Source organism: Pongo abelii, chromosome 9 (assembly GCF_028885655.2).
Source record: "Pongo abelii isolate AG06213 chromosome 9, NHGRI_mPonAbe1-v2.0_pri, whole genome shotgun sequence".
NCBI lineage: Eukaryota > Metazoa > Chordata > Mammalia > Primates > Hominidae > Pongo > Pongo abelii.
Genome location: NC_071994.2, coordinates 11,032,226 through 11,057,815, shown reverse-complemented (window position 1 = coordinate 11,057,815; position 25,590 = coordinate 11,032,226). Strand labels below are relative to the sequence as shown.

The 25,590-nt window shown below is 46.0% G+C and overlaps 1 protein-coding gene across 4 annotated transcripts in view; it reads right to left on the bottom strand.

The window, feature by feature from the left end:
* Window positions 1-19,465, bottom strand: part of ATL3 (atlastin GTPase 3) — a 48,668-nt gene extending 29,203 nt beyond the window's left edge. For 2 of the 4 annotated variants that reach the window (XM_002821612.5, XM_063728101.1), the window contains exons 1-4: window positions 18,275-18,395; window positions 6,718-6,932; window positions 6,441-6,584; window positions 123-227 (exon numbers count right to left, since the gene is read on the bottom strand). In XM_002821612.5, coding sequence (XP_002821658.2) covers window positions 123-227; window positions 6,441-6,584; window positions 6,718-6,924 — 456 coding nt within the window. In that variant the 5' untranslated portion in view covers window positions 6,925-6,932; window positions 18,275-18,395. Of the gene's footprint in view, window positions 1-122; window positions 228-6,440; window positions 6,585-6,717; window positions 6,933-17,928 lie in introns of all 4 variants that reach the window. The other 2 variants (XM_009246215.3, XM_024255363.3) reach the window with 2 other exon arrangements.
* Window positions 19,466-25,590: the final 6,125 nt, after the last annotated feature.

Sequence of the window (25,590 nt, the reverse complement as noted above, 5' to 3'; positions counted from 1 at the left end):
TTTAAAAATAATATTTACATATCATCCCAGAAATTCTGTTAACAGAACAATAACCAAAACTGTGTTTCCTCCCTTTATCTTATTTCCTTTGTGAGCTTTTTTCTGAGTCAAGTGGCTTTTACCTGAACAGAACTAGTCATAGTGCTTAGAGCAAAGATGGTAGCACAGTCTTTCACAGTTGACTGGCTGTCAAATGCCCCCTGGGTATCCATCAGAACAACTGCAACCTAAAAAAAAGGAAAATACAAACAAAAGAGATTAAACTAAGAAGGAGTAAAATGTAAAGGAGAAATTGAAAAGTACAGGTAATATATACTTAAGTACAGGTAATGTTTACATAAGCCTTAAGCACCTGCTTGTAGGTTCTGTACAACTATTTAGGTGCTTTGCTTTGACTACAGCACTCTACTGAAAATTATCCAGAGGTATACAGAGCAATATGGAAGGCAAAAATTGTCCCACCAATTGAAACAGACAAAAGTTGAAAGCAATTAGCTTATCACCCAGCCAGGCATTTGGATGTTTCCTGTTGTTGAAAAAGAAACTAAAAAATATTCATCTTGGCCAGGTGCAGTGGCTCACACCTATAATACCAACACTTTGGGAGGCCGTGGCAGCAGCATCACTTGAGCCCAGGAGTTCAATACCAGCCTGGGCAACATAGTGAGACCCTGTCTCTACACAAAATTTAAAAAATTAGGTCGGACACAATGGCTCATGCCTGTAATCCCAGCACTTTGGGAAGGAGGCCAAGTCAGGTGGATCACTTGAGGCCAGGAGTTCCAGACCAGCCTGGCCAACACGGTGAAATCATGTCTCTACCAAAAATACAAAAATTAGGCCAGGCGCAGTGGCTCACACCTGTAATCTCAGTACTTTGGGAGGCCAAGGCAGGTGGATCACCTGAGGTCCAGAGTTTGAGACCAGCCTGGCTAACATGGCGAAATCCCATCTCTACTAAAAATACAAAAAAAAATGGGTGTGGTGGTGCGCACCTGTAGTCCCACCTACTCCAGAGGTTGAGGCAGGAGAATCACTTGAACCCAGGAGGCAGAGGTTGCAGTGAGCCGAGACCACACCGCTGCACTCCAGCCTGGGTGAGAGAGCAAGATTTTGTCTCAAAAAAAAAACCAAAACTCTTTGGTATATACCCCAAGGAGCTGAAAACTTATGTCTCAACAAAAACCAACAAACGAGTATTTATAGGAGCTTTATTCTTAATTGTCAAAATTTGAAAGCAACCAAGATGTCCTTCAACAGGCAAATGGATGAACAAACTGGTGCATTCATAATGTAGAATACTATTCAGCAATAAAAAGAAATGAACTATCAAGACACGAAAGAGTTGCAGAAATCTTAAAATCGCATTGCTAAGTGAAAGAGGCCAATCTGAAAAGGCTGCATATTGTATGAGTCTAACTATACGACATTCCAGTAAAGACAAAACTATGGAGACAGTAAAAAGATCAGTGGAGGAGTTTGTGGGGAGGGAAGAAGAGAGGAACAGACAGGTACATTACAGAGAATGTTTAGGGCAGTGTGACTATTCTGTATGATACAGTAATAGTGGGCACATGTCACTATACAGTTGTCAAAATCCAGTGTACAACACAATGAGTAAGCCCTAAAGTAAACTATGTATGGGCTTTAGCTAATGACAATATATTGGTTCCAATATTAATTGTAACAAATGTGTCACACTATTACAAGATGTAAACAACAGAGCAAACTGAAGGAGAGTGTGGGAACTGGGTAGGTTGCAATTAATTTTCCTGAAAACCTAAAACACAATAAAGATACGATTTTTTTTTTTTGAGACGGAGTCTTGCGCTGTCGCCCAGGCTGTAGTGCAGTGGCATGATCTCGGCTCACTGCAAGCTCCACCTCCCGGGTTCACGCCATTCTCCTGCCTCAGCCTCCCGAGTAGCTGGGACTATAGGCGCCCGCCACCACGCCCAGCTAATTTTTGTATTTTTAGTAGAGACGGGGTTTCACTGTGTTAGCCAGGATGGTCTCGATCTCCTGACCTCATGATCCGCCCGCCTCAGCCTCCCAAAGTGCTGGGATTACGGAGTTTCACTCTGTTGCCCAGGTTGGAGTGCAATGGCACGATCTTGGCTCACTGCAACCTCCACCTCCCAGGTTCAAGCGATTCTCCTGCCTCAGCCTCCTGAGTAGCTGGGATTACAGGCATGAGCCACCATGCCCGGCTAATTTTTGTATTTTTAGTATAGACAGGGTTTCACCATGTTGGTCAGGCTCGTCTCAAACTCCTGACCTCAGATGATTCGCCCGCCTCGGCCTCCCAAAGGGCTGGGATTACAGGCGTGAGCCACCACGCCTGGCCTGTTTTTTTTTTTTTGAGACAGAGTTTTGCTCTTGTCACCCAGGCTGGAGTGCAATGGCGCGACCTCTGCTTACTGCAACCTCCACCTCCCAGGTTCAAGCGATTCTCCTGCCTCAGCCTCCTGAGTAGCTGGGATTACAGGCGCACACCACCACACCTGGCTAATTTTTGTATTTTTAGTTGAGCAAGACTGTCTCAAAAAAAAAAAAAAAACAAAAACAAAAGTTGTTTTCTGTTAATTTTAATATCTGTGTTAGTTCTGAGACAGTTCTAATTGATCTTTCTCCTCATTTGGGTTATATTTTTCTGCTTCTTATATGTCTGCAAATTTTTGATAGGATGTAGACTTGTGGATTTTCCCTTGTTGGGTGCTGGTTATTCTTGCATTCCTATAAAATATCTAGCTTTATTCTGAGATGTAGTTAAGTAATTTGGAAACTCTGGTTTTTTCTGTTCTTGCTGTTTAGATTTGTTAAATGGAACCAGAGAGTGTTGGTAGCTATTCCTCATTACTGAGGCAAGACTCTGAGTACTCTTCCTAATCCCACTGCAATCTCCGCCTCCCAGGTTCCAGCAATTCTCCTGCCTCAGCCTCCCAAGTAGCTGGGATTACAGGCGGGTGCCACCACGCCCAGCTAATGTTTGTATTTTAAGTAGAAACAAGGTTTCACCACGTTGGCCAGGCTGGTCTCGAACTCCTGACCTCAGGTGATCCGCCCACCTCAGCCTCCGGAAGTGCTGGGAATACAGGCATGAGCCACCGCACCTGGCCTTTTTTTTTTTTTTTAGACGGAGTTTAGCTCTTGTTGCTCAGGCGGAAGTGCAATGGTGCGATCTCGGTTCACTGCAACCTCCACCTCCCGGGTTCAAGCGATTCTCCCGCCTCAGCCTCCCAAGTAGCTGGGATTACAGGCATGACCCACCACACCCAGCTAATTTTTTGTATTTAGTAGAGATGGGTTTTCACCATGTTGGTCAGGCTGGTCTCAAACTCCTGACCTCAGGTGATCCACCCACCTCGGCCTCCCAAAGTGTGGGATTACAGACGTGCGCCACCGCACCTGGCCAAAGAATTTTAAATGAACAAAGCATCAACCAGCTGTGGAACAACTTCAAGCAGCAAGAGGCACATGTAATAGGAGTCTCCAAAGGGAATAATAGACCAAAAAAACTTGAAGAAATAATAATCTTAAAATGTCCAAATTTGATAAAAATTATAAATCTGCAGATTCAAGAAGCTCAACAAAACCCACATACAAAAAACATGAACTACATCGGCCTGGCGCAGTGGCTCACGCCTGTAATCCCAGCACTTTGGGAGGCCAAGGCGGGCAGATCACGAGGTCAGGAGATCGAGACCATCCTGGCTAACACAGTGAAACCCTGTCTCTACTAAAAATACAAAAACTTAGCCGGGCATGGTGGCGGGCGCCTGTAGTCCCAGCTCCTTGGGAGGCTGAGGCAGGAGAATGACATGAACCCGGGAGGCGGAGCTTGCAGTGAGCCGAGATCACGCCACTGCACTCTAGCCCAGGTGACAGAGTGAGACTCCGTCTCAAAAAAAAAAAAAAAAAAGAACTATATCAAAACACATCATAATTTGCTCAAAAACAGTGATAAAATCTTAAAAGCAACCAGACATACCCCATAAATATATATACCTATGTACCCACGAAAATAAAATTTTTTTTAATTTAAAGAAAAAAAGCAACCAGACAAAAAAGACAGATTAAGTACAAAAGAACAAAAATAACAGTGTATTTCTTGTCAGAAATAATGTCAGTAGACTGGGCACAGTGGCTCATGCTTGTAATCCCAGCACTTTGGGAAACAGAGGCAGGTGAATAACCTGAGGTCAGGAGTGCAAGACCAGCCTGACCAATATGGCGAAACCCCGTCTCTACTAAAAATACAAAAATTAGCCAGGCGTGGTGATGCGTGCCTGTACTCCCAGCTACTCGGAAGGCTGAGACAGGAGAATTGCTTGAACCCGGGAGACGGAGGTTGAAGTGAGCCGAGATCGCACCACTGCACTCCAGCCTGAGCAACAGAGTGAGACTCCCTCTCAAAAAAAAAAAAAAAGAAACAATGTCAGCAAAAAGGCAAAGGGGCAACACCTTTGAAGTACTGAGAAAAATATGTCAGCCTAGAACTCTATACTAAGAGTAAGTATTTTCCAAAACAAAGGCAAAATAAAGATCTTTCAGATGTAAGAAAGCTAAAAGAATTCGGTACCAACACTCTAGCACTTCAAAATATCAAAGGTGGTCAGGCATGGTGGCTCATCCCTGTAATCCCAGCACTTTGGGAGGCTGAGACAGGTGGATCACAAGGTCAGGAGTTCCAGACCAGCCTGGCCAACATTGTGAAACCCTGTCTCTACTAAAAATACAAAAATTAGCCAGGCATGGTGGTGTGCACCTGTAGTCCCAGCTAATCAGGAGGCTGAGGCAGGAGAATTGCTTGAACCTGGGAGGCGGAGACTGTAGTGACCAAGATGGTGCCATTGCACTCCAGCCTGAGCAACAGAGCGGGACTGCATCTCAAAAAAAAAAAAGCACAAAGCACAAACAGGCGCGAAGGCATGCTTACAGGATTGGGCTAAAAATAGAAGTAATAGATGAAAGTCTATATAAGAAACACATGACTTACCCCTCCCAATCCTTACAAAGAAATCTGTGGAGAGGCTCTATGCCCATAGCTTACAAGGCATGGATGAGACTAGGGCTAAGAGGCCCTACTGATAGCTGGGGGGTAGTGAATGCCCACCTTCTGAACAGTGAGATCCCCAATGCCATTTCCCTGCTCAACTCCCAGAACAACAACAGCCAGGTCTGTGCCACCCATACAGGAGTAAGGAAGTAAAGAACAGAAGTGGTAACACATAAGAGCATCAGCCTCTGGGAAGTGAAAACTGGGTAGAGAGGAGAATAACACACATGACAGCTGCTTTCTGTTAGAAGCCTTACAGTAGTATTTGACCTTTTAAACTATATTCATGCATTTTATTTAAGAATCTTAAAAACAATCAATATGTATTAATTTTAAATCATTCACTTTGATAAAAAGTTGTTTTCACATCTTCCTTCCTTTTATTGAAAAAAATTCAGAAAATAACAGTTCATAAAAGACACAAACAAATCAACAGGTATATACCAGTGGAAAACACAATATGAAACTAAAAATGCCATTGACTTCTTTTTTTTTTGAGACGGAGTCTCGTACTGTCACCCGAGCTGGAGGACAATGGCAGGATCTCGGCTCACTGCAACCTCTGCCTCTCAGGTTCAAGTGATTCTCCTGCCTCAGCCTCCCAAGTAGCTGTGATTACAGGCACCCACCACCACACCCAGCTAATTTTTTGTATTTTTAGTAGAGACAGGGTTTCCCTATGTTGGCCAGGCTGGTCTCAAACTCCTGACCTTGTGATCTGCCCACCCTGGCCTCCCAAAGTGCTGGGATTACAGACGTGAGCCACAGCACCCGGCTGCCACTGGCTTCTTTAATTGGTTAAGAGCACAAAATGTAACAGGCAGAAGGTCTGTTTCAAACAAATTAAAAAGCTATGTGTTTTTTAAATTCCCCCCAAGTTGGATATACACACACCTACAAAAATAGTGTGTGAAGGAAAGCTGTCATACACAGTAAGTTGTATCCTGAATTATTCAAGGAAACACATGTTGAAATAGGAATTAACAGAGTCAGCAACAGATTAATATTTTTTAATTGAGTCTAAAAATGCTACATGGCCCTAAGGAATACTACATAAAGTATTGCTAGGTACAAAGGAAAAAGTCTGTATAGCTTTTAGCAAAAATGTTTTTCCAGAAAAGAAAATTAAAATAATGCAATCAGCAGACCAAGGAGACTACAGCTAGACATCAGAGTTACAACTTCTCATATCTGTGTCAGAAAATCCTATTTATCCACAACAGACTAAAATTTCAGGACAAAACAGGGACTTTTTAACTTTTCTTCCTTTACCCATTTTAAATTCTTTGACAAAAGGTTTTTAATTGGGTAACACAGCACATGCTGAAGTTCATATCTTGTTGTTGTTGTTGTTAATCTGTAAGGTCATTTTCATCCTTACCTTCTTCCCACCTGGCTTCTCCACAGTGAAAACTTCACTCCAGATCTGAATCCCAGTGGTTTCCGGATCAGATCCCCCTCTCCATGAAAATCCTGTTAATGGTTCTTCTGGGTCACCCAACCAATTTGAATGGCCACTTTCCTTCTACAGAAGTAAGAAATTTCCATTAAATCTTAAATTAAAAATTGTATGCATCAAGGATAATCTATGAGCTTATTTCGCTTTTTTGGACATTAAAGTCTCACTTTTTACTTGAAATAAAATAATTCTATCTTACCTGAGAATATAAGTATCGTAGCATAAAATCCAGAATGAAGGACTTGCCCTTTCGGAAGGCACCAGCCACTGAAACCACCACCACATCAAGATCTCGGATGTGGTCCTGCAAGAGGATGCTGGCCAAGGCTCTCTCATCTAGCTCAAAGGAATGCTGATCTTTCTGAACCAAAACAACCTGCACTGGACCAGGCTTGCTGCTCTCCATGGCATCACCTATGTTCATGCAGAGAAAAAAAATCAAATATTTAAAATACGTTTTTGAATATAGGGAAAACAAAAACTTCTTAAACAGGGGATAGGGCCAGGCTCAGTGGCTCATGCCTATAATCACAGCACTTTGGGAAACCAAAGCAGAAAGATTACTTGAGGCCAGGAGTTTCAGACTAGCCTAGGAAACAGTGAAACCCAGCACTATGAAATTTAAAAAATTAGCCAGGTGTAGTGGTGTACACCTGTAGTCCTAGCTACTTGGGAGGCGTGGTGGTTCGCACATATAGTCCCAGCTACTTGGAGAACTGAGGCAGGAGGATTACTTGGGCCCAGGAGTTCAAGACCAACCTGGACAATATTGCAAGACTCTATCTCAAAAACAGAAAGTCCATTATCAGCTTTACTCAAAACAGTCCAAAAGTGGAAATAAAACAATGTCTATCAATAATAGTGTTTGCCGCTGCTAAGCTTCATTTAGATATATATATACATATATATATAATTTAATCCTCAGAACAACTCTTTGATGTAAATAATACTGCTCCATTTTAAAAAGAAGGAAATGGCCAGGTTCAGCAGCTCACACTTACAATCCCAGCACTTTGGGAGGCCAAGGCAGGCTGATCACTTGAGGTCAGGAGTTCAAAACCAGCCTGGCCAACATGGTAAAGCCCCATCTCTATAAAAATACAAAAATAAAAAATAAAAATTAGCCAGGCTTGCTGACGCACACCTGTGGTCCCAGCTACTCAAGAGGCTGAGGGAGAATAATTGCTTGAACCGGGAGGCAGAAGCTGCAGTGAGCTGTGATCGTGCCACTGCACTCCAGCCTGGCTGGCAGAGCAAGACTTGGTCTCAAAAAAAAAAAAAAAAAGAAGGAAATGAAGGTTTATGAAGGTTCAGCATATTGTCCAACAGGTCCTAGAAATAAGCTCAAAAAGATCTTTAGGTGGTTGTGTTTTGCATATCACTAGTAATAACTCAAAAAGTTTTAGAAGCAATTAATTCTATAGTTCAAAATTCAGCACTAACTAGTATTATACTTTCCTTACCAGAGTTTCCCTACCAAAGCACAAAGATAATTAATTAATTTGAAATTCAGGCCAGGCACAGCATCCACGCCTATAATCCTAGGACTTAGAGAGGCTGAGATGGGACGACTGCTTGAGGCCAGGAGTTCAAGACCAACTTGGCCAATATAGCGAGAGACTGTCTTAAAGAGAAGAGAAGAGAAGGCAAGGGGCCAGGCGCGGTGGCTCACCTGTGCAATCCCAGCACTTTGGGAGGCCGAGGCGGGCAGATCACCTGAGGTCGTGAGTTCCAGACCAGCCTGACCAACATGGAGAAACCCCATCTCTACTAAAAATACAAAATTAGCCCGGTGTGGTGGCACATGCTTGTAATCCCAGCTACTTAGGAGGCTGAAGCAGGAGAATCGCTTGAACCCAGGAGGTGGAGGTTGTGGTGAGCCAAGATTGCGCCACTGCACTCCAGCCTGGGCGAAAGAGTGAGACTCTGTCTCAAAAAAAAAAAAAAAGTGAAAAGAAAGCAAGAAGGAAATTCATTCAGGCTAGACGTGGTGGATCACGCCTGTAATCCCAGCACTTTGGGGGCCAAGGCAGGCGTGTCACCTGAGGTCAGGAGTTCAAGATCAGCCTGGTCCAACATGGTAAAACTCCGTCTCTACTAAAAATACAAAAATTAGCCGGGCGTGGTGGTGGGTGCCTGTAATCCCAGCTACTCCAGAGGCTGAGGCAGGAGAATTGCTTGAACCTGCACGGTGGAGGCTGCAGTGAGCCAAGATTGTGCCGCTGCACTCCAGCCTAGATTTCAGAGCGAGACTCTATCTCAAAAAAAAAAAGAAAGAAAGAAAGAAAGAAATTCAGAGCCACTTAGTAGCTGTGGACTTATGTGAAGTTCACAAAAAACTACCAGTGGGGCCTAAGGAATGAATAAAGAACTATTTCCCTAAAAGTATGTGTCACTGGTATTAAAGATGTTTTTAGGTAGTTAAAAGGACATAGTAATTTTAATAATTATGCATGTTAATGTATACTTTAAAACAACAAATCTGTATTTTAATAAATTATTCTTTAGAAGGATGCTAAGTTTAAGAAGTCTGTTTGTTTATTTATTTAAGACAAGGTCTGGCTCTATAACTCAGGCTGGAGTGCAGTGGCACGATCTTGCCTCACTGCAACCTCCGCCTCTCCGGCCCAAGTCATCCTCCCACCTCAGCCTCCCAAGTAGCTGGGACTACAGGCATTCATCACCACACCCAGCTAATTTTTGTATTTTTGGAGAGACGGTGTTTCACCATGTTGCCCAGGCCCATCTTGAACTCCTGAGCTCAAATGATCCACTCCTCTCAACCTCCCAAAGTGCTGGGATTACAGCAACACCATACCCAGCCAAGAAGTCAATTTAAAGTAGATTTAAGGAGACATATTAAGTAAAGCTTAGTACTGACAGGCAGACATGGCCAAAATCACAGCAACACGGTACCCGGCCAAGAAGTCAATTTAAAGTAGACTTAAGGAGACATATTAAGTAAAGCTTAGTAATGACAGGCAGACATGGCTAAAATCACAAAGATGGTTCCAATATGACTTTGTCTAACCAGCACTGAGGGCTACACGATCATGGCAGGCAAAGCAGACCAAACAGTTTGACTGCAAGACTCTCTCCCCTTCAAGCTACTGGAATTGCTGCTCATTTTTTACACTTATAGTATCAGATAGCAACAGAAGGGTTCTTCGCACTTTTTTCTTTTTTTTTTTTTGGAGACAGTGTCTTGCTCTGGCACCCAGGCTGGAATGCAGTGGTGCAATCCTAGCTTACTGCAGCCTCAAACTCCTGGATTCAAGCAATCCTCCCACCTCAGCCGCCAGAGTAGCTGGGACTACAGGTGTGTGCCACCATGCCTGGCTAATTTTTTAAATTCTTTTGTAGAGATGGGGGGGGTCTCATTATGTGGCCCACATTAGTCTCAAACTCCTGGGCTCTAGTGATCCTCTCACCTCAGCCTCCCAGAATGCTGGGGTGATAGGCCACTGTGAATGTGGATGATAGCCACTGTGGCTGGCTTCTTCCTACTTTTTAAGTTTTTGCAGACTATTGGAAAACAAGTTATAAATATAGGTTAAATGTCATGCTATCATTGTAATCAATGTATACTAATACTTTTCTTTCCTGTTATTGCCTGGATTAAAAAGGAAACATTTCTGTGAATAATCTCTTAGGGTTCTTATTGCCCCAGCAGCAGGTAAATCCAAGATTCAAAGACCTTCAGTCTTTCATACAAAGAACTAACGAGAAGAATTTATTCAGACTTCAGGGATAAGCCACAGTGTTAAGTACTGTGTAGCACTCAAAGAAATACAAAAAACAAAGTCTCGATTGTGGCAGAGATATCTGGTTGTTCCCCCAATATTAATTTCTCCCTCCTGCTATGTAATAAGATTTTTAGCTGGGCATACAACTGCCCAGAAGAAACACATTTCCAACCCATATTTATAGCTAGGATATGACCAGATAACTAAATTCTGACCAATGGGAAGTGACTGGAAATGACAGACACAACTTCCAGATCAGGCATTTTCCCCCCGCTTGCTGGCTAGATGTAAAACTGGCAGTGAATCATTTTGGGCCAGGCATATGAGGGCAACACCCCAGGAATGCTGGAGAAACAAGAGAGGTCAGATTTCATATAGCAGAACTGCCATATTGGTTCACTTCTATGTGAAAGAAAAATAAATGTCCACCTTGCTTAAATCACTTATTTGGAGGCTCCATCAAATACAGCCAAGCCCAGTAGTCAACGCAACAGTCTTCCAGGACTTTACAATTAAGTTCATCATACCAGATCTTTTTGTTTTATCTATTTCACTATTAAAAGTGTACTGAGCGAGGCCAGCCACGGTGGCTCACGCCTGTAATCCCAGCACTTTGGGAGGCCGAGGCAGGCAGGTCACTTGAGGTCAGGAGTTCAAGACCACCCTGGCCAACATGGTGAAACCCCGTCTCTACCAAAAATATAAAAAATTACCTGGGCATGGTGGTAGGCACCTGTAATCCCAGCTACTCAGGAGGCTGAGGCAGGAGAATCGCTTGAACCCGGGAGGCAGAGGTTCCTATGAGCCAAGATTGCACCACTGCACTCCAGCCTGGGTGACAGAGCGAAACTCTGTCTTAAAAAAAAAAAGCGTACTGAGCAATGTGAATGTAATGAGCAATGTCAATGTAATGACACACAGCACATATAACGAACTTGTATTTTTTTTTTTTGGAGACGGAGTCTTGCTCTGTTGCCCAGGCTGGAGTGCAGTGGCGTGATCTTGGCTCACCGCAACCTCCGCCTCCTGGGTTCAAGCGACTCCTCTGCCTCAGCCTCCCAAGCAGCTGGGACCACAGGCATGCACCTCCATGCCCAGCTAATCTTTGTATTTTTAGTAGAGACAGGGTTTCACCATATTGGCCAGGCTGGTCTCGAACTCCTGACCTTGTGATCTGCCTGCGTCAGCCTCCCAAAGTGCTGGGATTACAAGTGTGAGCCACCGCGCCTGGCCAATAAACTATTGTAAAATGAATGAATGACATGTACCATGATGTAGTTGAAGGCTACAACCCGAAGGATGCAAGTGGCATTGTCAGAGCAGTAGACATGGAAGATAAAGTTACGTGGTTACAAGATGGGGTAATCCAATGATAAGAATGTATACAGTTGAGACTGGGCATGGGGGCTCATGCCTGTAAATCCCAACACTGGAAGGCCGAGGCAGGCGGATCACCTGAAGTCGGGAGTTCAAGACCACCCTGACCAACATGGAGAAACTCTGTCTCTACTAAAAATACAAAATTAGCTGGGCGTGGTGGCACATGCCTGTAATCCCAGCTACTCAGGAGGCTGAGGCAGGAGAATCGCTTGAACCCCGGGAGGCGGAGGTTGCGGAGAGCTGAGATTAAGCCATTGCACTCCAGCCTGGGTGACAGAGTGAGACTCCATCTCAAAAAAAAAAAAAGAAGAATGTATAGAGTTGTGTACGGTGAACTGCAGTTCAAGAGAAGCTGAAGACTACTGAGGACAGCTATGGGGGAAAAGTCCTTACTCATCTCTTCCTCTCCCTGTAGCACAGTACCCAAGAATAAAGGAAGGGAACCAGGCTCTGTTTAGTTGGAAGAGCTGAGGAGATTCTGCATTTCTCTTCACACCAGTAATATAAGCATGATTATCAACATCCACCAGATTAAAAAAGATCTTGTTGGCCAGGCATGGGAGGTCTCGCCTATAATCCTAGCACTTTTGGGAGGCTGAGGCAGGCAGATCACCTGAGATCAGGAGTTCGGGACCAGCCTGGGCAACACGGCGAAACCCCATCTCTACTAAAAATACGAAAATTAACCAGGCATGGTGGTAACGCACCTGTAATCCCAGCTACTTGGTATCACTTGAACCTGGGAGGCAGAGGTTGCAGTAAGTCAACCACTGCACTCCAATCAGGGCAACAGAGAAGACCCTGTCTCAAAAAAAAAAAAAAAAAAAAAGATGTTGTTCACTAACAGTGCTCCTTGGGTTTGGGCCTATGTAAAGGAAGAATTATTTTGAGCTGTACACACCACCAATAATGCAAGTTAAATGGAGCTGCTTATATATTACACCTTTTTTTTTAAGACTGGGTCTCACTCTGTTGCACGGGCTAGAGGTGCGGTGGTGCAATCATGGTTCACTGCAGCCTCGACCTACCAGGCTCAGGCAATCCTCCCACCTCAGCCTCCCAGTATCATCTCACTGCAACCTCTGCCTCCTGGGTTCAAGCAATTCTCCTGCCTCAGCCTCCTGAGTAGCTGGGATTACAGGCACCCACCAACACGCCTAATTTTTGTATTTTTAGTAGAGGTGGTGTTTCACCACCTTGGCCAGGCTGGTCTCGAACTCCTGACCTCAGGTGATCCGCCCGCCTCAGCCTCCCAAAGTGCTGGGATTACAGGCGTGAGCCACCGCGCCCGGCCTACCCTCTATTTGGATGATACAACTTCACAGATCTCTAACTTGCATTTAGTCTAAATGTACAACTGCCTAAGGGACAGATTCACCTGCTTACTCTCAGAAGTAACCTGTGGAAATATATGAATTTAGGACTCAAAACAGAAGTTCCTGTTCCAGCCCTACCACTAACAACCTGTGTGATCCTAGGCATGTCTAGTTTTCAGTTTCATCACTAAAATGAGTCAAGTGCTAACTGGGCGCGGTGGCTCATGCCTGTAACCCCAGCACTTTGGGAGGCCAAGGCGGGTGGATCGCACACCGTGCGATCAAGTGATCCATCCACCTCAGACTCTCAAAGTGCTGGGATTACAGGCATGAGCCACCATGCCTGGTCCACTTGTCAGGAATCTTAAACTCTGGAGATCTAGTCTCCAGGGAGGGTACTAAAAATATCTGTAAGTGGCAACTTTACATGCCTTGTCCCTTTAGAGAAGCAATTATTTTCCAAGGTCTAATTCTGCATACTGCAACAACAGTTAATGCTATATTACATTACTTACATGAATATGGATAACATGATATTTTTGCACAGACACAAAGCTACAGCTGGACCACAGTCACATCTGTCATTCATATGTATTTATGTGAATTTACAACCTATGTTAAAAATTCCAGAAATAATTCATAAGTCTTAAGATTGTAATGCAGTTCTTAGTACCATGATGAAATCTTGTGCTATCCTGCCTGGGACACGAATCATTCCTTTTTCCAGAGTATCCACACTTTATACACTACTATGCCTATTAGTTACTTAGGTGCCTTCTCATTGATCAATGTAGTATATACAGGGCTCAGTGCTATCAGCAGTTTCAGGCATCCACTGGGGCCTTACAATATATTCCCCTCAGATAATGGGGACTACGTCATTGCTGTAAATAGCTCATGATAATATTCTATCAGTCATCAATTCAAGTATGTAGAAAATGTTGAAAATCTTTGTATAATTAGAAAGCGTTTTTTTTTTTTTTTTTTGAGACAGATTCTTGCTCTGTTGCCCAGGCTGGTGAGCAATGGCGTCATCCCTGCTCACTGCAACCTCCACCTCCCAGGTTCAAGTGATTCTCCCACCTCAGCCTCCCAAGAGTTTAGGATTCCTGAGAAGTGGGCCGGGTGCAGTGGCTCACGCCTGTAATCCCACCACTTTGGGAGGCCAAGGCGGATGGATCATTTGCAGCCAAGAGTTTGAGACCAGCCTGATCGATATGGCGGAACCCTGACTCTACTAAAAATTCAAAAAAATTGGTCAGGCGTGGTGGTGCATGACTGTAGTCCCAGCTACTCGGGAGGCTGAAGCAGAACAATCGCTTGAACTTAGGAGACGGAGGTTGCAGTGAGCTGAGATTGCGCCACTGCACCTCCAGCCTGGGTGACAGAGCGAGACTCTGTCTCAAAAAAAAAAAAAGACAGTGTAGACTAGGATTTCTCAACCTCGGCACTACTGACATATTGACATTGGGGCTGCACAACTGTTGTGGGGGGCTATCCTATGCACTACAGGCTATTGAGTAGCATCTCTGGCCTCTACCCACTAGATACCAGCAACACTCCCCACAACAGGTTCTAACACCCAAAAAATGTCTCCAGTCATTGCTAAATGCTCCAGGGGCAGGAAGAGGCAATATTACTGTAGGTTAAGAACCACTGAGTAGAGTCAGCCTTAGTGCTCATCCCTACCATTCAAAGAGTTCTGAAAACAAAGTAACCAGTCACAGAAACACTTTGCTGAGTAGATTCATGTATGACTCAGGGTAAAGTTATGATCTGAGTTTTCCAGTCTCCTTATAAAATATCATATTCTCCAAAGGGCAAGAGCAACACACCCAAAACAGAGGCATACCATTTTCATGTCTTGTTCTTGCTGGCAGTCTTTAAGGTTTCTAACTGACAAAGCCAGAGAAAACATCATCACAGGCAAGAGTAAGTACACTAAGACGTTAGCCAACTCTAGAACTGCTGGGTGTGGTTCCTTCTGGTGGTGGAGGGGTGGGTGCTTTTATATACCGTTTTGTCTTAAGGCAGTGATTGTGCCAGTAGACACACTGCAATATGCTTAAGGCTGTTTCGGTGAAAATACTATTTAAATCCAATTAACCAGAATACTGGGCAAATTTTATATTTGTCTGTTGCAGAAAATCTTTTCGCCATAGCACAGAAGGCTGAACAAAACCATATTTTTTTTTGTTGACTAAGGATTGTGCAATGCTTCATAGGTTTACAAAAATTATCTATGACTAAATGGTACTGAAGATTCAGAAAATCCAAGGAGAGGGCTGAATCTGAAAATGATGCCAGGCTGTATGTATCACAAGTGGAGGAAAAAAACCTTTTTAATGGAATGAGCTCAATAACACTTTTGTATCTCTCTCCTAAGCATAAGAATGCCACCAAAGGTTTTAATTAGCTGTGTTCCTTTTTTTTTTTTTTTTTCTTTTTGAGACAAGGTCTCACTCTGTTGCCTAGGCTGGAGTGCAGTAGCAACAACAAGGCTCACTGCAAAAAAAAAAAAAAAGGAAAAAAAGAAAAAAAAAAGAAGGCTCACTGCAGCCAACTTCCTGGACTCACGCCATCCTCTCACCTCAGCCTCCTGAGTAGCCAGAACTACAGGCCTGCAACACCACCTTGGCTCACTTTTTTTTTATTTTTTTGCGGGGGGGGGGGGTTGGAAGGGGGGCATCTCACCACGTTGGCCAGACTGGTCTTGAACTCCTGACCTCAGGTGATCCACCTGCCTCAGCCTCCCAAAATGCTGGGATTACAGGAGTAAGCCACAGCTCCCGGCCAAGTAAGGATTTCCTAATTAGCGCCTACTATACCAGGAAAGCCTATCTTCTAATCTGTTAACATACTTCAGCTGTGAAATATATCCAAGGTGTTCTAACAATCGAAATACCACGCAACTGGGCCAGGCGCGGTGGCTCACACCTGCAATCCCAGCACTTTGGGAGGCCGAGCTGGGCGGATCACCTGAGGTCAGGAGTTCAAGATCAGCCTGGCCAACATGGTGAAACCCCGTCTCTACTAAAAATACAAAAATTACCCCAGTGCGGTGGTGGGCGCCTGTAATCCCAGCTATCTGGGAGGCTGTGGCAGGAGAATTGCTTGAACCTGGGAGGCGGAGGTTGCAGTGAGCAGAGATCGCGCCATTGCACTCCAGCCTGGGAGAGAGAGCAAGACTCCTTCTCACCAGAAGAAAAAAAAAAAGAAAAGAAAAAGAAAATTAAGCTAGTACACATCATCACATCGATCCCGTTACTTCTCCTATTTCATGAATTCTACTACAATGAGGTAGTAAACTGTAGCTAATAAAATAATGGGCCAGGCACGATGGCTCACGCCTGTAATCCCAGCACTTTGGGAGGCTGAGGAGGGGTGGTTCACCTGAGGTCGAGTTCGAGACCAGCCTGGCCAATGTGGTGAAACCCCGTTTCTACTAAAAATACAAAAAATTAGCTGGGCCTGGTGGCGGATGTCTATAATCCCAGCTACTCGAGAGGCTGACGCAGGAGAATCGCTTGAACCCAGGAAGGGGAGGGTGCAGTGAGCCGAGACTGCGCCACTGCACTCCAGCTTAGGTAGCAAAAACGAAACTCCGTCTCAAAAAAAAAAATAGCCGCGCATGGTGGAGAGCGCCTGTAATCCCAGCTACTCGGGAGGATGAAGCAGGAGAATTGCTTGAACCCAGGAAGCGGAGGTTGCAATCAGCCGAGATCGCGCCACTGCACTCCAGCCTGGGTGACAAGAGCAAAACTCCGTCTCAAAAAATAATAATAAAATAAAACAATGTGCTGGACTACTGCAATACTGAGATCCTTCTCAACCAAGTGTTTACAGGTGTTAGAGCGGCAACAGGAATTTCTGGAGTACAAGCTAATCTCTGTGGGAATGGAAAAAAAAAAAAGCACTAATTTGAATTTCAGTACCTATGTCGCAATGCTAAATTCTTGACATGGATTAGTACTCCGTAGGTTATGCTTCTTAAATCTCCAAAAGTAAGCCAATATGTGAAATCGTACATTTTTGGTCCGTTATTCTAAGACTGACAAAACGTTCCATTGCTTCGTATTTGAATTTGAGAACTGAGACTCATTTAAAAATTCTTCACTGTTCTTTTCCTTTTCGCCCTTCGATTTCTCAAGTGAAACGGTCATTTCAACAGCACACACATTACACTAGAACAAAGCCAAGCAAAATGACAGACTAAATCAGATCTGTGAATACACGGTGACTCCTTATTTGGTTTTTACTTAATACTTTCACTATGTTTCATGTCTTCGGGAAAGCAAAAGAACAACGTACTGTGCCAAAAGCACTAACTTACTAAAAACCAATTTAGGCCAATTCTTTACAGCGTTAAGTGTGGGTTGAAAACCAACTTTCCTAATACTTGTGGTCAGTGCCTCAAGGTCGTTAGGATAATAATAAAGCTTCCAAGACACTTCGCAGCCTTCCAGCACTTCCAGAAAGGCCAAATAAACCAGCATCCACCTTCCCACTCCATCCGGGCCCCGGTTTCCCGACCCGAGAGGGCGCTGAGTGCCCGAGCACGGAGGGGCAGCGGCCCTGGGGCGCCCGGCTCTGCCCAGGGCGGGGCTCGGCGGGGCCGAAGCTCCGGACGCCGCCCACGGGGACCACCGGCCCTTGGGCCGCCCCGGGGCAGCTGCAGCCCAGGGGAGGAGCTGGAGGAGCCCCCGGCGGCGCCCGGGCCCGAGCCCTGACGGCGACCGCCCCCGGCCGAAAACTAAGGAAGGCACCGCCCTCGCTGGACCAGCTGGGCCCGAAGAGGGCCCCCCCACCGCCACAAATTCGGAAACCGAGTGACCCCGGAGAGGAACGCGCGGTCCCAGCCCCGGGACGAGGAAGGGCGGCGGCGCGGGCGGGGGTTCTTTTCAGAACTACAGCAGGGAGGGCGGCGGGGGTGGCTGCGGGGCGATCTGGGGAAAATCGGCGCCTCACCTGCTCCTCTTGAGGCAGCTGCTGCCACTCGCTGAGGGGACAACATGGAGCCTCCGCCTTCAAAGCAGAAGCAGTAGGGGTGCAGAGGAGAGGGACGGGTGGGGGCGGGAACGAACCGGGCCCTGAAAGCGGGAAACGGGCGGAGCCTAGGCTCTAGAAAAAACTAGCGAGAAGGTGGGGCACGCGGAGCCACGACGGAGCGAGCGCAGCGCGGTCTGCGTGGCCTAACGGACAGCCCGAGGCGTGGCGAGCGCAGGACAAGACTAGTCGAGGCGGCGCGGGAAAGCGCACGCGGCAGAATCCCGCCACCGCCCGCCGCGTGTGTGCGAAGCGAGCCGCCGGGTACCTGTTGGCGGGGCGCTGGGTGCTACGGTCCTTTGGGAATTGTAGTCCCGCGCTCACTGGGTCCCGGCCAGCGGTCCGCATACTGCGCACTCATCTGGGGCGGGGCTTGGCGCGGTTCTCCGACGACTGAACTACAACTCCCAGCAGGCCGTGCGGGAAGGGGCGGGCTGGCTCGGGTCCTCCGGCGAGCCGCGGCCGGCGCCTAGCGTGCAGACCAGGCCGCAGGCCGAGGCTTTATCCTGGAACCCCCTGTGTTGGAGACGGCTTCAGTGTTTAACTAGGCCTGGGACCACAGATGGGCAGAAGAGAGGCCTCAACCCTGGATGGCATGAACGTCACTGGGTCTTTAATGATTTTGACTTCATAAGGGCAGATGGCCGTGACTTCATTACCACCTTTATTATCATCTCCCTATATTCCTGTCCCTGGCCATGGCTGATGCGCACCATCACCGCTCTGATAGCTAATGTAAGAAGTCCAGGCCGGGCGCCGTGCCCCACGCCTGTAATCCCAGCACGTTGGGAGGCCGAGGCGGGTGGATCACCTGAGGTCGCGGGCGTTCGAGACCAGCCTGACCAACATGGAGAAAGCCCGTCTCTACTAAAAATAAGAAATTAGCTAGGCGTAGTGGCGCACGCTTGTAATCCCAGCTAGTCCAGAGGCTAAACAGGAGAACCGCTTGAACCCAGGAGGCGGAGGTTGTAGTGAGCCGAGTTTGCACCACTGCACACCAGCCTGGGCAACAAGAGCAAAACTCCATCTAAAAACAAACAAAAAAAAAACTTGCACACACATCCCAGCATTCTCTGCTCCTTTTCCCTGCATTACTTTTCTCCAAAAGACTTCATACTACTTGGCCAGGCGCGGTGGCTCACGCCTGTAATCCCAGCACTTTGGGAGGCCGAGGTGGGTGGATCACCTGAGGTCGGGAGTTCGAGACCAGCCAGGCTAACATGGTGAAACCCGATCTCTTCGAAAAATACAAAAAATTAGCCAGGCGTGGTGGCAGGCACCTGTAATCCCAGCTACTCGGGAGGCTGAGGCAGGAGAGGTTGCATTGAGTGGAGATGGCACCACTGCACTCCAGCCTGGGAGAAAGAGCAAGACTCCATCTCAAAAAAAAAAAAAGACTTCCGGCTATCTGACTTATGTTTTACCTTTCATTGTGTTTGTCTGTTCCCACTGAATGTAAGTTCCAAACAGATAGGAATTTTTGTCTGTTTTGTTCACTTGTATATCCCCAGTCCCTAAATACTGCTGGCAGATAATAGAGACTCAAATATCTATTGAATTAATGGATGAAGAAGATATATGTTATATCTAACACTGTTCACTCACTTTCTGGTTCTTTTAATATTAAATACCTAACTTTTACTATTGAACAAAATACCCTAGTTTATCTTAAGGGGTCCCCAGAGATTCACTGAAATCCAACTTCTCAGGAAGTGAACAGCAAATACTGATATATGTCTCAATATTACATCATCAAGGTATCAAGGTCAATGTTAGCACATCAGCATTGTAGCCCTTGTAGAAGCTTTTGGCACTTGGAACAAAACAGTACAAATTATAGGTGGACATAAGGATTAGTCACAACTTAGAAAGCAACCCCTGTAAATGAGAAACATGTTTTGTGTTATTTCCTTCTCAAATATCCAGGGTCATCAAAACAGTGGACATTGAAAGTGCCAAATATTGACGATACTGGTTACAGCCTGCCTTCAGCTATCTCACTCTGAATTGAGTCATGTGCTATGATCAGAGGTTGAGCTTTCTTTGAGGTTTTCCAGAAGTAGGTGACATGTAGACATATTTGAGTGGACAGACCACTGACTTTGGGGTCAGACTTACCTGGCTCTGAGTTTTGGCTCTGATGTTCACTAGCTATGCAACCTTGGGTGAGTTACTTAACCTCTCTGAACCCATTTCATCATCTGCAAAATGATTTAAAGACCCACACGGTTGTTCTAAGCCAAGTGAGCTATGTGTTTGGAAATGATGACTGCGTGGTTAGTGATCAAAGTTAGTAATCAGCATATTCATTCTGGAAAAGCAAAACAAAGTCATAAATATTCAAGACACTCAAGTGGTTTATGAAACACAAAAATAGCAAAATTGTTTTCTGCAATGGCATCCACCATGACTCAGGTTCCAAAGCTTTCCAAAAATAGGGCATTTGTTATATGCCAGGTACCGTGATAGGCCATAATGCTGCATAAGACACATTCCTATCCTCCAGAGACTCGCAGTCCTGTGGGATAGACAACTGAGGAAATATCATTCACTGTGACTGTACTGGGACACAGTTCAGCTTTCTGTCATCTATGTGCAGGATCAGTATTTAAGCAACTTGGAAGGGACAAGTTGGAATACTACATCCCTGGGCATCATTTAAATTTCCATACCTTATTTTGCGTGTGTGTAAAATGGGGTAATGATTTGGCATCTTCATTTGTAAAAAGAAAATAGCCAACCCCACTTGATAGGGTCTTATAAAGTTGAATATTAGGTCCTCAACATGGTAACACACTGAAAGCTTAAGACCTTGTCAGCTACTTCATTATTGGTATTTCAGCCAACAGCACAGCGGTCTAACTGGGAGGATCTCTTGAGCCCAGGAGTTCAAGACCAGTCTGGGGGCCGGGAGCGGTGGCTCACGCCTGTAATCCCAACACTTTGGGAGGCCGAGGCAGGCGGATCACCTGAGGTCAGGAGTTGGAGACCAGCCTGGACAACATGGTGAATTCCCGTCTGTACTAAAAATACAAAAAATTAGCCAAGCGTGGTGGCAGGCACTTGTAATCCCAGCTACTTCAGAGGCTGAGGCAGGAGAATCTCTTGAACCCGGGAGGCAGTGGTTGCAGTGAGCTGAGATCCCACCATTGCATCCAGCCTGGGCAATAAGAGCAAAATTCTGTCAAAAACAAACAAAACAGTCTGGGCAACATAGGGAGATCTCATGTCTACCAAAAATAAACAAATAAATTAGCTGGGTATGGTGGGGTGCCTGTGGTCCCAGCTACTTGGGAGGCTGAGGTGGGAGGATTGCTTGAGCCCAGGAGGTAGAGGATGCAGTGAGCCATAATTTTAGCACTGCATTCCAGCCTGAGCAGCAGAGCAAACCCTACCTCCAAAAAAAAAAGAAAGAAAGTAAGTAAGTGGGGGACGGAGGACAGCACACAGTGGCTCATGCCTGTAATCCCAGCACTTTGGGAGTCTGAAGCGAGAGGATCACTTAAGGTCACAAGTTCAAGACCAGCCTGGCCAACATACTGAAACACTGTCTCTACTAAAAATACAAAAATTAGCCAGGCATGGTGGCGTATGCTTGTAATTCCAGCAACTTGGGAGGCCGAGGCAGGAGGATGGCTTGAACCCAAGAGGCAGAGGTTGCAGTGAGCCGAGATCATGCCACCACTGCATTCCAGCCTGGGTGACAGAGCGACTCCATTAAAAAAAAAAAAAAGGCGGTGGGGATGAGGATACAGATTTGCTATATTCACCTTTGCTTATGTTTGCCACAGGAATATCCTAATAGTGGCAGGGCTCCATGGCTCACGCCTGTAATCCCAGCACTTTGGGAGGCCGAGGCGGGCACATCACGAGGTCAGGAGATCAAGACCATCCTGGCTAACACGGTGAAACCCATTCTCTACTAAAAACACAAAAAATTAGCCGGGCGTGGTGGTGGGCGCCTGTAGTCCCAGCTACTTGGGAGGTTGAGGCAGGAGAATGGCGTGAAGCCAGGAGGCAGAGCTTGCAGTGAGCTGAGATCGCGCCATTGCACTCCAGCCTGGGCGACAGAGCGTGACTCCATGTCAAAAAAAAAAAAAAAGAAAATCCTAATAGTAGCTACCTATATGTGTATAGAGGAGTGGAAGGAGTTAGTGATAAAACTTTATAATATATATATTCCTGAATATTTGTGTACCTATATATGAATGATCTGTGACTACAAAAAATTTTTTTTGAGGTAGAGTTTCACTCTGTCGCCCAGGCTGGAGTGCAGTGGCGCAATCTTGGCTCACTGCAACTTTTGCCTCCCAGGTTAAAGCAAGTCTCCTGCCTCAGCCTTCTGAGTAGCTGGGACAACAGGCATGTGCCACCATGCTTGGCTAATTTTTTCGTATTTTTAGTAGAGACAGGGTTTCACCATGTTAGGCAGGCTGGTCTCCAACTCCTGACCTCAGGCAGTCTGCCTACCTCGGCCTCCCAAAGTGCTGGGATTACAGGTGTGAGCCACTGCGCCCGGTCTTCAAATGTTTTAAATTAAAATATATAATTTAAAAATAAAATAAAATATATATAATTTTTTCTAAAAGTCAAGAAAATATAGGGTAATTAGATGGCTTAAAAGTTAAACTGGGAAATTATCTGTATAGGCCGAGCGCAGTGGCTCATGCCTGTAATCCCAGCACTTTGGGAGGCTGAGGTGGGCCAATCACCAGAGGTCAGGAGTTCAAGAACAGCCTGGCCAACATGGTGAAACCCCATCTCTAGTAAAAATATAAAAATTAGCTGGGCTTGGTAGCGTGCACCTGTAATCCTAGCCCGTGGGGAGGCTGATGCAGGAGAATCACTTGAACTCAGGAGGCGGAGGTTGCAGTGAGCTGAGATCATGCCATTGCACTCCAGTGTGGGCGACAAGAGCAAAACTCCGTCTCAAAAATAAAGAAATTATCTGTATAAAATACCAGTCCTGGCCAGGCGCGGTGGCTCATGCCTGTAATCTCAGCACTTTGGGAGGCCGAGGCAGGTGGATCACCTGAGGTCAGGAGTTCAAGACCAGCCTGACCAACATGGAGAAACCCTGTCTCTACTAAAAATACAAAATTAACCGGGTGTAGTGGCGCATGCCTGTAGTCCCAGCTACTCCGGAGGCTGAGGCAAGGAGAATCGCTTGAACTCGGGAGGCAGAGGTTGTGGTGAGCCAAGATCGCACCATTGCACTCTAGCCTGGACAACAAGAGCAAAACTCCATCTCAAAAAAAAAAAAACAAAAAATACCAGTCCTTACCATGTACTCACACACGCACACAAAAATACCAGTCCTATAAAGACAGGGCCAAAGAATAAGATACCTAGGACAGTGCCTCAGGTGTTCAAGGGAACTTCAGAGAAATGGCCATACTCCAGCGTGCTCTTTATTTTATTTTTCTTTCTTTTTTTTTTTTTTTGAGATGGAGTCTTGCTCTGTTGCCCAGGCTGGAGTGCAGTGGCGCAATCTCAGCTCACTGCAAGCTCTGCCTCCCGGGTTCACACCATTCTCCTGCCTCAGCCTCCTGAGTAGCTGGGACTACAGGTGCCCGCCACTAAGCCCGGCTAATTTTTTGTATTTCTAGTAGAGACAGGGTTTCACTGTGTTAGCCAGGATGGTCTCAATCTCCTGACCTCATGATCCGCCCACCTCGGCCTCCCAAGTGCTGGGATTACAGGTGTGAGCCACCGCGCCTGGAGTTATTTTATTTTTCAAGATGAGGTCTCGCTATATTGTCCAGGCTGGTCTTGAACTCTTGGGCTCAAGCCATCCTCCTGCCCTGGCCTCTCAAAGTACAGGGATTACAGAGGTGAGCCACCGTGCCAGCCAGGGAGCACTTTAAAAATTCCATCTTGGGCCGGGTGCGGTGGCTCACGCCTGTAATCCCAGGACTTTGGGAGGCTGAGGCAGGCAGATCATGAGGTCAGGAGTTCAAGACCAGCCTGGCCAATATGGTGAAACCTCGTCTCTACTAAAAATATAAAAATTAGCCGGGCATGGTGGCACGGGCCTGTAGTCCCAGCTACTCGGGAGGCTGAGGCAGAAGAATCACTTGAACCCAGGAGGCGGAGGATGCAGTCAGCTGAGGTCATGCCACTGCACTCCAGCCTGGGTGACAGAGTGAGACTCCATCTCAAAAAAAAAAAAAAAAAAAAAAATCCCATCTTGGACAAAAAAAAGAAAAAAAAAATCCCACCTGAGCCATTTCCCACCAAAAACTTCCACTCAATCCCCATTATTCTTAAGACAAAGCCTCAGTTCTTTAGTTCAATACTACTGCTTCTCCACACACTGGCCCCAACATATCTTTCTCATTTTAGATGTTATCCCTATATCTTCCCTCCTGTCCTAATTCAAGCCTTCAGCTCCAGCCAATTTGGTCTAACCAACACCCAAGACACCTTATACACGCTCACACGTCTGAGGCTTCAGCCACCACATATGGCTGTGCAGTCTGAGTGTTACACCAAGACAGCTTGTGGAGACGGGCAAGAGGGGATCAAATCTAGGTGAGGTTCTGCTAGACAAATCAGCATGGAACTGTATCATGGGCGGGGCTGGGAGAAAGAGGTTCTTTTTTTGCGATTCATCTGCCCAGAAGAGTACTTTTTTTGTATACAAGCAACCCCTGTGTTTGCTTCATACCATCCTTTTCTGCTTTTAATGACTTCCTTACAACTCCAAACACCTATCTAACTTTGAACATCTTCATAAAACCTCCTGGCCGGGCGCGGTGGCTCACGCCTGTAATCCCAGCACTTTGGGAGGCCGAGGCAGGCAGATCACGAGGTCAGGACATCGAGACCATCCTGGCTAACACAGTGAAACCCTGTCTCTACTAAAAATACAAAAAATTAGCCAGGCATGGTGGCACGCACCCGTAGTCCCAGCTACTCGGGAGGCTGAGGCAGGAGAATCACGTAAACCTGGGAGGCAGAGGTTGCAGTGAGCCGAGATCGCACCACTGCACTCCAGCCTGGGTGACAGAAAAAAAAAAAAAAAAAAAAACCTCCCTAAGCCACTATAACTTCATGGTAATTCCTTCCCCTCATTTTTTTTGTTTTTGTTTTTGTTTTTGTTTTTTGAGGTGGAGTCTCACTGTGTTGCCCATGCTGGAGTGCAGTGGCATGATCTCGGCTCATTGCAACCTCTGCCACCCAGACTCAGGCGATTCTCATGCCTCAGCCTCCCGAGTAGCTGGGATTACAGGTGCACACCACCATGCCTGGGTAATTTTGTATTTTCAGTAGAGATGGGGTTTCTCCATGTTGGCCAGACTAGTCTCAAACTTTTGACCTCAGGTGATCCGCCTACCTTGCCCTCCCAAAGTGCTGGGATTACAAGCCTTTTCTCTTTTTTTTTTTTTTTTTTTTTTTGAGACAGAGTCTCGCTCTTGTTGCCCAGGCTGGAGTGCAATGGTACGATCTCGGCTCACCGCAACCTCTGCCTCCTGGGTTCAAGCGATTCTCCTGCCTCAGCCTCCCCAGTAGCTGGGATTACAGGCATGCACCACCACGCCTGGCTAATTTTTGTATTTTTAGTAGAGACAGGGTTTCTCC